The 12870-nt window shown below is 36.6% G+C and overlaps 1 protein-coding gene across 1 annotated transcript; it reads right to left on the bottom strand.

Moving 5' to 3' along the window:
- Positions 1-5986: 5986 nt before the first annotated feature.
- Positions 5987-11507, bottom strand: paqr7b (progestin and adipoQ receptor family member VII, b). The gene is made up of 2 exons (XM_052146466.1): positions 11350-11507; positions 5987-10430 (listed from the first exon to the last, which is right to left on the bottom strand). Exon 2 carries the CDS (start codon positions 10404-10406, stop codon positions 9339-9341), a length of 1068 nt encoding a protein of 355 aa, XP_052002426.1. The 5' UTR covers positions 10407-10430; positions 11350-11507; the 3' UTR covers positions 5987-9338.
- Between the last annotated feature and the right edge of the window lie 1363 nt (positions 11508-12870).

Here is a 12870-nt window from a genome sequence, read left to right as displayed (position 1 = left end):
TAATTCTTGTTTGAAGATGTTAAAGCAGGGTCTACTTTTTGAATATTTACATTTATGAATATAAAACTTTCCCATGAATAAAAGAAGGTTTATACAAAACCTGTCTTTGATTAAATTATTGTCATTAATATAAAAACCCAAAAAGAATGTGTCTATAAGATAAGGAAAAATCACAAAACACTTTTTGGACAAGCAAGGCAAGCAACATTACTCCAGAAAGATTGAGCAAAAGGACACTCCCAAAGCAAATGGCTTACAGTTTCAGAAGAAACTTCACAAACAGAGCAGGATATATCAATGTAACTTTTACATTTTAGCAAAAAAAAAAAAAAAAGTTTGACAGGATAAAATCTGTAAATAATTTTATAAGATATTTCTTTAACTTTATTTGTTAGGAAAAATGTATGTGAGAGTGACCAAACCATAAACTTACAGGCTTTCAAACTGCAAACACGTCAACATACAATTTTTGACCTTGTGGGGACATTTTGTCGGTCCCCATGAGGAAAACAGCTTATAAATCATACTAAATTATGTTTTTTGAAAATGTAAAAATGCAGAAAGTTTTCTGTGAGGGTTAGGTTTAGGGGTAGGGTTAGGTTTAGGGGATAGAATATAAAGTTTGTACAGTATAAAAACCATTATGTCTATGGAAAGTCCCCATAAAACATGGAAACACTACGTGTGTGTGTGTGTGTGTGTGTGTGTGTGTGTGTGTGTGTGTGTGTGTGTGTGTGTGTGTGTGTGTGTGTGTGTGTGTGTGTGTGTGTGTGTGTGTGTATTTTGTGATCTGAGGACAATTTTGTAAGTTACAAATTAGTAATTACAAGGGTATTATGCTATAAATGTGATTTATGAGGACATTTCTAGTGTCCCCATAATTCAAATCGCTTAAAAATCATACTAAACAATGTTTTATTGAAAATGTAAAAATGCAGAAGGTTTTCTGTGAGGGTTAGGTTTAGGGGTTGTGTTAGGTTTAGAGGATAGAATCTATAGTTTGTACAGTATAAAAGTCATTATGTCTATGGAAAGTCCTCATAATGATAGGTAGACCAACATGTGTGTGTGTGTGTGTGTGTGTGTGTGTGTGTGTGTGTGTGTGTGTGTGTGTGTGTGTGTGTGTGTGTGTGTGTGTGTGTGTGAATACTTAAAAGAAAATGTGAGGAAGAAAAATACTGACATTTAAGGTTAAATGACTCCTCTAATGATCACTTTCTATCTTTCACGCATGCATTACATGCAAAACAAAAGAAACTATAATGGAATACTGCTGTCTAATTTTCATAAGGGGTACAATGCAAATACGCATATTACAGAACACTTCTTTAAAGTATTTAGTTGGAGCCCAGATTTGCATTATCATGAAGGTACATGGTCTGCTTTAAAATAAACATAATATATAAGACACTGACAAATCATCAGTAGTCTACATATGTAATACATATGAGGTTAGATTATCAAGAATTTTGATACAAATATTAAAACGTGAGATGGCATGCTAACTCAAGCAATCCATAACAGTAATGTAAACATTTAGAAACAGAATGTGTGGCATGACTGTTGGTGCCAGACAGGCTGGTTTGAGTATTTCTGTAAATGCTGAATACAGTCTCTAGAATTTACACATAATGGTGCCAAAAATAATATATAAAAACATCCAGTGAGCGGCAGTTTTGTGGACGCAAATGCCTTGATTATGAGAGATGTCAACAGAGAATGGCCAGACTAGTTCGAACTGACAAAGTCTATGGTAACTCAGATAACCACTCTGTACAATTGTGGTGAGAAGTAATCTCAGAGTGCTATTCTGAGATGCGGGTGGACCATGTTTTGGCAGCAGGAGGGGGACCTACACAATAATAGACAGGTGGTTTTAATGTTGTGGCTGACTGGTGTGTGTGTGTGTGTGTGTGTGTGTGTGTGTGTGTGTGTGTGTGTGTGTGTGTGTGTGTGTGTGTGTGTGTGTGTGTGTGTGTGTGTGTGTTCAAACATTTTTGATCTCACAACCGTTTAACACATGTATAAAAAAAAATATACATGTGTTATATAATTCATTTTTAATTATCTTTGATAATTAATTTCCACCGGTAAATGTTATTGCCCATATCATTATTAAATAAGGTTCTTGATGAAAATTGCTGTTAGGTGAAGGATCCAATTGACTGATTAAGTTGATCTTTTCTTCAAAATACATTAATGAAACATTATAATAAATATATTATTAAAAAATTAAAATAAATTTTTGAGCAGTCCGAGAGAGATGGAATACATCAGCGTTTGTTTGCTCTTCCTTGCATTCCAGGAATGACTTCCTCGAATATTGCCATCTGAATTTCTCAACCCCTATTCAACAACCTCAATATTGAGACCTGAATTTTACAAAATATTTTAAAACATTTAAAATTAGCAGCAAAAAATTAGATAACATCAAATTACACCTAGTCTTTTTTGAAGATCATTAATTCAGAGGCTTTTTCAAATTCAAGTTCTGGGGATATAAAAATTGCACCATACCTGAGGCCTGACGTTCCCCACCCATGCTTTACTGCATGAATCATTTAGATGAAGTGTTGCTTATTTAAGGTTCTGTTAAATTTAACCTAAAGGGATAGTTCATCAAAAAACAAACAAACAGAGAAAAGAAATCGGGCAGAATTTACTCAGCCTCTCACCTGTTCGCCCAAACCCAGAGGACTCCGTTTCTTTCATGGAACACCAAAGTTCTAGAGATCACCGCTAAGATGTTATGCAGAATGTTAGCCTCAGTAACCATTCACTTTCACACTTTCATTGTATGGAGAAAAAAAGATGCAATGTATGTAAATGGTGACTGAAACAAACACACTACCTTATTTTGTGTTCCACAGAGGAAAACAATTATTATGGGTCTGGAGGAACACGAAGGTGAATAAATGATTTCATAATTTTTTAAGGAACTATAACTTTAAATTAGTATTTGTTTAAACTTGATCTTTTTTTACTATTATTAACCTAAGATCAGACAATAATTGGATGATTCTTGCTGTACCACAGTAGACACACTTGGTGTCACAAAGCCACTGTTGAAGCCCCTTGCTTCACAGAGATTTTTTCTCATCAACAGATTCAGCATTAGCACACTTATGATGAATATGTGCAAAATTATAATAATAATGATGATAAATAAGATCATGTGAAAAAGTGAAAAAGATCATGATGAACATAAAGATGTTAATTGAGTAAGATGATGGTGATGAACAAATGTTAACAGATGATAGAAAGTCTGTATTGTAAAATGACAGGCAAAACTGCTAAAAATACATAGATTTGCCCCTTGAAGGTCTCTGCGTTGTTCTGTCTTTTCTGAGCACTGAAGTAAAGCAATTATTGTTAATAATTTGCATTTTACAAATTCATCCCGTTATTAATTTTATCTGACTCCAATTTTATATTAATCTGACTCCAATTTTAAGTTGACCTCTAATTTAGATTAAGGCTCTAAATTCTTTCTGATTATTCTTTTATTTTAATCATTTAAGTTACTGATTACTCTGAATCCTCTTCTATTCATTTACCTTTTGATCAGTTTCTAATGAGATTCAAACTGATAGTCTTTAAGTGGCTTCCTCCTACATTAAAGCTTCAGTTATGAAATAAATTATTCTTAAAATGGTATTCTCCTGCTCGGTTCCTCCAGAGCAGTTTCTACTATTTTAAAGACCCAGTATTGATATAAATGATTTCAGAGGAATACAGAATAAATCAAAAAGTAACAATTTATTTGCCAGGTATGATTTAAAACACAAGTTAAAGAACCAAGTCAAAGAACATACCTGGCAGTTGAGAAAAGTACATGTAATTGCAAAGCATGGGAAATCTGAATGCAGATTCCAATTATTACAGTAACACACATTAAGGTGTGGGATCATCTGACTACAGAGAATCCTTAAATATCCAGACAGAATACACATTGTGTACCAAATGGTATTATCCTGTGTTCAATGAGAATTTGGGGGTGAAAGGGTTCTTGGCTTCCTGGTGTTTAACCTTCAAGGTGGGGGATAGACCTCCAGAATTATTCAGTATTTGGCATAGACCTTATAACTTTGTTGTCATTAAGTTTTATAAACCTGGGGACAAAACACTATACCAGATGCACCGAGACATTTGAAATGATACCAAACATGTTACACAAGTTACATTATTTGTATACATCAGATATGGTCTTTTGTTACATACAGATCTTAGGTGAGTTTGAGGTGATTCTGGCCTGAAAGGTTATGGATGAGGAGGAGAGGGGAGACAATGGGACAGATGTGGAAGGGTAACAATGAGGTGTGATTTTTCAGTCTTTGCTCAGTGGGGTGTGGTGCCTCAGGAAGCATTTGCTCTTTGCCTTTGAATGCAAACACATTGGCACCCCGCCTTACAGTATTATGGTTAAAAATGTCTCACAAATCCCATGTTATATAACATTTGTCATTTATCAATGTGTCATTCATGTTTTATAAATGATTTTAAGCTATTTTGATGGCCAGCTTTGCTATCAAAACTAACTGTGCTATTCTGTGCATTCTATTTTAAGCTAGTTATCTTTGTTGATTTATCACTTAACTTGGAGCTATGCCAGTCGCTGTTTGCACTTGCCATAGGTGGCTGTATTGCTGGGCACTTCTAATGCACCTTACAGTATAACTGATCCCACAAAATCTCAATGGTGTTAAGATCCATAACACTCTTTTCCAATTATCTGTTGTCCAATGTCTGTGTTTCTTTGCCCTCTCAACCTTTTCTTTTTGTATTTCTGTTTCAAATGTGTTTTTTTCTTGGCAATTCTTCCCATAAGACCTGCACCCCTGAGTCTTCTCTTTACTGTTGTACATGAAATTGGTGTTGAGCAGGTAGAATTCAATTAAGCTGTCAGCTGAGGACATGTGATTCGTCTATTTCTCAAACTAGAGACTCTGATGTGCTTATCCTCTTGTTTAGTTGTACATCTGGTCTTCCACATCTCTTTCTGTCCTTGTTAGAGCCAATTGTCCTTTGTCTTTGAAGACTGTAGTGTACACATTTGTATAAAATCTAAAAAATGTGTGGCAATTTTAAGCATTGTATAGCCTTCATTCCTCAAAACTATGATTGACTGACACATTTCTAGAGAAAGCCGTTTCTTTTTTGTCATGTTTGACCTAAGACATGCCAATCTATTGCATACTGTGGCAACTCAAAAACAGACACGAAGACAATGTTTAGCTTCATTTGATGAACCAAATAACTTCTAGCTGTGTTTGGTATAATGGCAAGTGATTTTCTAGTACTAATTTAGCATGATTACTCAAGGATAAGGTGTTGGAGTGATGGCAGTTGGAAATGAGGCCTGTCTAGATTTGATCAAAATTGACTTTTTATTTTTAATTTTTTCAAATAGAGTTAGTGCTGTTTTTTACATCAGTAATGTCCTGACTATACGTTGTGATTAGTTGAATGCCACTTTGGTGAATTAAAGTACCAATTTCCTTCCAAAACAGCAAAATCTGTACATTAATCCAAACTTTTGTGTAAACAGTGTAAATACTGAGTACACTTCCCAGAATGTATCCCAGTGTGGTTTTATTGTGTTCACTTGTTTACCCAACAGCTATAGCACAATGACAATATTGAAAGAGGATAGGATTTAAGAAGGTTGAACTCTGTGTTTAAAATGCATACAAAACCAAATGTTGAATGAAAATGAATATTTGTATCACCTAACTTTTGACTCAAAGCCCCAGTCTCCCCTACTAGTAGAATGTAAGGAACCGATTATTACTGATATAATCTGAATACTGATATAAGCTGATACAGAAGCTTTATTGTCATATGGTCACAGTATGTTATATCTATCCTTTTAAAAAGTTTGTTTGTGTGTTCATACACCAAATTGATTCTTTTCTGTTTATAAAGAGGACCTTAAGTATTCTTGTATTTTTCTGCCCAAAAAGAAAACAAAGACATGATATGCAGGGTAGGAATTACACTTGTTTATTTACTTAAATACCATAGTACATCAACACAGTCATTTCCACACACAATGGTAAAGTTTAGGTTACATCAGTCTTGTTCCTGTTCTGCACTGCAGCAGGAAACATGAGTGTTAGTTTAGATCCGTGCAAGGGCTCATGGTTGAGTACTGTCAAAACTGAGCAACAGTAGAATCATTGCTGGCTGACAAGAGGTTCTAAACATACTTTGAGCAATCCTTCCTCTTTACTTAAGTGCAATACAAATGAAACAATCCCTAAACCAAACTCTAATCATGGTGGAGTTTAAAATAGAAAGGTTAGATAAAAAGGTCTATTCAGATTCTTTAAGTGTCTTTGAGGTGAGTAGATTAGTACAGAACTAAAGAAACAGATAACCGTTAACAGTTTAGAATTAGTAGTTTACAGAGTTTCTTGAATTTCCACTTGAGCAATACAGAAACGGAGGCTTTAGATCAAATACTGGCTATGCAAGGAGATGACCTCATGTGTTGTTTTTCTTACTTGTGACATCAGCTCTTATCAGCCCCATTTGCTCTACTATGAGAGGGTTGGTGGTCCTTTTCTTCCTACACATATTGGCTGGTACAGCAGAAATTCCATTCGTTACTGCTGAATACCATTAATTTCTCATGTCATAATAAATATCAATGTCACAGTCTACAGAAATCACAATTTATATTTTGCTATGGTTTTTCTTTAAATAAAGCATCTACAGTGAGATCCTTTTCTAACATGTAAATCACTTTGTTTCCAGTCCTTTCATGACATCATATTTCTGTCTGTGAGCTTATGTATCTGTGACATCATTGTTGTGTGCTGGTGCGGTTTAAACTGGCTTATACTGCCCAATGTGGTACTGGTTGCAAAAATAAATACAGGTCACCATTAGTGATGACTTCGCTTTTATGCTACTTCTCAAATGACTCATACATGGCAATTTATGTTTTTCTGTTCCAGAACAATGGGATCAACCGGATCATAAACCAGCTTTTCCACTACATTGCACAGAACATTTACCATTTAATGGAGCTAAATTCTGGTGGCACAATATCTCGAGAGAATACAGATAATTTCAAGAAGATAATAGCTTATCTTCCACCTTCGATCTAATGGATCGGCATGTTAAATTTGTTCATTGGCAGGAGAAAGAAAAGGGGGGCTACACAAATTTCATGCTAATTAAAAAGCTAAACAGGGTCAGACTATAAGACAGAGCCTTCATATCCTTTCTCACAAGTAACCATCCTACATAGTTATACAAATACATTCAAAAATGAGAACACACACTAACAAGCACCTGTTTGCATACTCACACACAGGGATGCATGCATGTAGTCAGGCACATTAGAATCTACATTTAAAACAGATATGTTTTGATGCTCAGACTGTTTTTGTAAATAAAGTGCTGAACCGCCAATAGATAACTCCTCATATGCACAAAACACACAAAGGCATTCACATCGGGTATGAGTAAAGGTAAAGGCCATAGGTTTAGCGCTTGTGTGCAAAAGGATCATATTCATGACAAAAGGAAAAATCATATCTATGGTGGGCATATTCATTGTTTCTCAAAAGCCTCTTTGGCGGTCACTTTAATGTTACATTAAACAAAACAAAACAACTTTCTAATATATTTGAAAATCTTAATGACTAGTAGAACAAGTGCTCTTTTTTGTGTTAAATTAATAACACAAATCTCTGGTTCACCCAAAAATTCACTCAATATTTAACCACCATCAAATTTCTCAAATCAGGTCTATACAAAGTGATTGGTGACCAAAACTTAGAAGCTCAAAAAAAAAACACAAAGGCAGCATAAAAGTAATCATTGTGGTTTAATCCACATCCTCCTAAGCAATCTAAGCAATTTTGGGTGAGAACAGACCGAAATATAACTTGTGTTTTCACTGCACATCTTGTCATTGCAGTCTCTAGGCACGATCATGATTTTAAGCTTGATTACACTTCCTAGTTCTTGTCGCATGCAAAGAGCGCTAGATGGTGTTAGGAAGTGTAGTCGAGCTTTAATCATGATCGCCAAGGAGACTGCTGATGTCAACATTTATGGTGAAAATTTGTTACATTTTGATCTGTTCTCACCCAACACCAACTAGATCACTCCAGAAGACATGGATTAAACAACTGGAGTCGTATGGATTACATTTATGCTGTATTCATGTGCTTTTTAGAGCTCTGTTTTGGTCACCATTCATTTGCATTGCATGGACCTACAGAGCTGAGATTTTCTTTGTGTACAGTAGAATAAAGAATATCATACACAACCAGTGAATAAATGATGAGAGAATTAAAATTTTCCAGTGAACTATTTATATAAACTCAAATTTCGTAAATCTGACTATACTGCAAGGCCATGATGTCACATCCTGCCTACTTTTATATTAACAACATATCATCCTCTGGTATTTCAGCTCTGGGTGGACAACTTAAAAATGTCAGGGAATGTCCACTGGCAGTGCATGACTGATACTCATAAAATACCCATCGATTGCATTTCACAATAGCACAACCAAATAAACTGACCTCAAAGGGACACTGGATAGGTAGGACACATTGTAAGGCAAGACAGAAGTCATTTTGACACTGATTTGCATTAGTATATTGAGGGTAATCTATGTATAATCTAAAAAGCACTGTAGAGGGGGATAAGAAAAACATTTTAATAATAATCAGCCCATCTTTCAAATTGATTTCCTGTACGCAGGTTGCATTTATTTTTTTATTCATGATCTAATAGACCTGTGTGTTTAACATTGACATCCAAATGTGTTACGTTGCCATACTGGTATGCAATGTTCTGATGGCATTTTGTTTACTGATGTGTAACATTGATTTAAGAGTAGCATACTGCACTCGAGCATTTATGCACCTAGATGGGGTCAGATTTAGAGGCACAATGCAAGTATGTATAAATCCAGTGTTGATCCACCTAAACTATCTACAATGGTTCCTGTATGCAAAATAACATATCAGCAATAAGGTGAATACCCCCTCATAGATGACACATAAATGCTGTGTTAAATGGGGTGTAATGGCAGTCATCAATAAGATTAGCTTAAGAGATGAGCACAAAACCTTTCAGCAGGCAATCCATTTTTTAGAGTTACTTTCTGTGTAATGCAGTTTTAAAGCATGTCACCAGTTTGGTAATCAGCACTGGCAGGCCACAGAACAAAATCATGAATAACAAATAAACCCAAAATAGGAAGTAGGTCTTTTGCATTCTATTAGTCATTTCAGTTGTAGACCAGTGCAATCTTTCCCACATGTGCAAGCATGGTTATCTTGTCCCAGACCCGTATCTTGCCAAAACTTCTACTCTTGCTTTTCTTCTAGAAATGCCTTCACCCGTTTGCGCACATAGAAGGCAGTGAGTGCACTGCAACATGCTGTGAAGATAAACAGAGCCACTGCGTCGTGAGCCAGTGAGTCACCATGGAGACGTTCGTAGAGAGGTCTTCTCTCGCTATAATCCAATCGGACTGCTTCGATCTGCACTAGAGTGCAGAGCACGAGGAACACATGGAAGATCTGATGGCCCTGTCCGATGAAGTCGCAACATCCAGGGAACCAGCGCTCCGGGTGAGGGTACGAGAAGAAGTAGGCACTAATCAAAAAGAAAAGGACCTGATAGCAGTGGTAGATCACCGCCTGGTCTGCACAGCCCTGCTCGGAGCTGTAGCATTTATAGATGCGATGGAACACTGGACTGATATCTAAACAGTAGGCCAGGCCCGAAGGCACCACCTGGAATAGCTTGTGAACAAACTTAGGCATGCTGGGGCTGGCGTACTTGCCGTAGCAGCAGCCTGTGCAAGACAGCCAAGCCAAGAAGCCTGCAGCTGGCAAGAATAAACTTTGCACTAGAGAGTGCCATTCTTCATCAACAACATAGTAGAAATGGGCCAGGGCACTGCCATACTGATATACAGCTACGCCCACATAGTCCAAGAAATAGAAAGTGTAGTGGGAGAGCTCAGATTTGGCTGAGAGTAGGTGGGCCAGTGCGCTACAGGCCAGGTAGGTAAATGCGGCTAGGAGCAAGATAAAAAGCGGCTGGGCGTGAGGGTCACGCAGGAAGTCCACAGTTTCAGATAGCTCCTGAAACTTGACTAAAATAATGAGGGAGGCCAACAGGTGTGTCCACACATTTAAAGACTCGTTATGCCTCTGGAACAGAGTTAGGAAGTAGTAGCGCCAGCTCTGATCTGGTGGCCTGTAGCCTGTGAAAATGTGTGACTCGCGGAATACCCATGGCACATCACTGACCATCACAGTACAAGGCAAAGTAGGAAAGGCAGACTCCAGGAAATGGGGGATCTGACGAAGCTGCTGTGCATTGATAAACAGGCGCCCAATCTGCTCCATCACAACCGTCGCCATGGTAAGGACTAAGTAAACAGCAGTCTGTTTGGGAAAAGTATTCAATAACAGTTAAATTACATTACATCTGTAGTGCATCTGAAATTGCATGGTGATGTGCATTCATGAGAAAAGAAATCTAATTAAAAATATAGTCATACATAAATGTGCTTACTAAGATATAGATATTAAGATATAGCTTAATCACTTATTTAACAGTAAAAAAAATCCTGGCCTGCTTTTTATCGGCTTATTTCCATTCATGCTTTTTATCGGCTTATTTCCATTCATACAATGTATGCAAACCACTGCAAAACCAAACGTCATTACCAACGATCTATGTTGCAAACTGATCCAGCATGGACGATTTAAAAAAAAACAAAAAAACATGCCAAGGCAATAAACTCAAGTGAGAACTTGAAGGGCAAAAACGTGTACAACCTGAAAATTAAGGTAACGTGATGTAAAGCGTCGGAGCGTTTCTTCTCCATGTTGTACAATGAACAGACGTCATCGCTTACGTAACATTAGAGCTATGCCTGAGGCTCCTCGTGCACATGAATTATTAAGGAAGAAACCGCGCAATAGCGTCTAGAAACAAATGTATTCTAAATATGAAATGAAAGCAACCCAATTACGTGATAGACTGCAAAAAAACAAAAACATATTTAGTAATGGCATTCCGACACTCTTCCCACACCCTCATGATGTTTCTCGAGTAAAATCTAGAAGAAAACAAAATCGTGAGACGCCGGAAGCGCAACACTGAATTTTATCTGTACAAAAAGTAGCTACAGGTCATAGCAAAACCAGAAACGTTTACGGTCTTACGTAAGTAGATTTCTTAACAAATTTCGATTATCAATCTTGGGCTATCCGCTGCATTTTATTTCCCCCCGCTTGCAAACTCTGTATCTTAACGTATCACACAAGACTCGGTTCAAGACTAAATGAACTGACTTACCTTTTAAGAGGATTATCCCTTAAATCAGTGCACTGCATTTAACCGTGCCTTTATAAACGCGTCGAGGAAACAAAATTCAAATCGAAAATGTCATTATGGAAATATTTCCACGTGAAATTGTTAAGCGGGAGAGGCTCCTGTCAGCTCCCTGCAGTACAGCTGTCAGATGGACAACACCTAAAGATCGCTGATGGACAGGTGAATTGTCCAATCAGAAAGGCCGGAGAGCATCGTCGCCGCGTTTGTTCACCGTAACTATCCAATAGAAGACCATCTTTAAAGTGGCCACGCCCTGTAAAATTAATGGACTGTGAAATAGGACTCTCTTATAAATACCACCTACAAAATCTTGAATTCAGAAAGATTTTTTTATATATTTATTTAACAAGAATAAATTGTAAAAACATATGCAGGAAAAAGTAATGAGCACTTGTACAAACTTTAGGAAAAAAATTAAAAAAAAATACAGACATACACAAAAAAACAGGATAACGAAGTGAAATAAAATTAAATATATAAATAAATGAAAATAAATTACATACTTATACATGCAGAGGAAAACATTCCACATCATCAGTTATACTACCAAAACATTGCTCATAGTGTTTCAGGAATCTGTTACTTTTCTTGTTTTTAGTCAATTGAAGGGATTTGAGAAATGCATCAACTTCAATTAAATCTTTATTAGAAAGCGATTCAAGGCTGTGGCAGGCAATGAGGTAACACAAAGACGCTATTTACGCTTATAAATATATATTTGAATGGTAACTATGTACATGTTGTCTATCATGTAGGCCTACATATTTCATGTACGCAATGTCTAGGTACACTTTGTAATTTACTGTTGTTCATTTCTTATGCCCAGCTCAGCTGTGAGGCTTATCTCATCTCCCACACAGGCACTCCTGCTGACAATGTGTCCTTGTCTAACACAGTGTGGACAGTGAAAACAAAGGTCCTCTTTGTAAATTTAGACACATTATGGCAAAATGTTACTACTTTCTCAGTCAAGAATTAATAGCACATTCCCATGTAGTACTTCGTAACACTGTCTCAGAGACACCCTGAAAAGGTCGCTGTCCAGGAATTTGTGTTGTCAGGTTGCCTTGAGTCTGAAAGTACTTTTAGTGGTAAAAGTGCTCAAGTTGAGTTTTCTGCAAAGTAAGCTTTTGAAATATTATTTTATCTACAATACTTTGAGTGATTGAATGATTGATACTGGGGACATTACTGTGTGGAAGTTTTCAGTGTTAAATGCTGTGTTAAGAGTTCATTTGGACCGAACTTCTCTTGTTTTAACATTATAAAAATAATGCTCTCTTTCTACAACAGAGACATGCACATGATTTCATTTTTATTTTATTCACTTAAAAAAAACATCACATTGCATAATATTGGACAGGGTCTATTTTTGGATGCATGTAATTGTGTCTAAAGGAGGGAGGAATTTGGAAATAAGACATAATTCATCTTAGAAAAGATGGATGCACTGTTTCTGAACACACAATCATGTGACAGCAT

Source organism: Xyrauchen texanus, chromosome 17, assembly GCF_025860055.1.
Source record: "Xyrauchen texanus isolate HMW12.3.18 chromosome 17, RBS_HiC_50CHRs, whole genome shotgun sequence".
In the NCBI taxonomy this organism is placed as follows: Eukaryota; Metazoa; Chordata; class Actinopteri; order Cypriniformes; family Catostomidae; genus Xyrauchen; species Xyrauchen texanus.
Note: the sequence above shows the minus strand (reverse complement) of the source record. Positions and strands in the feature narration are given on the sequence as shown.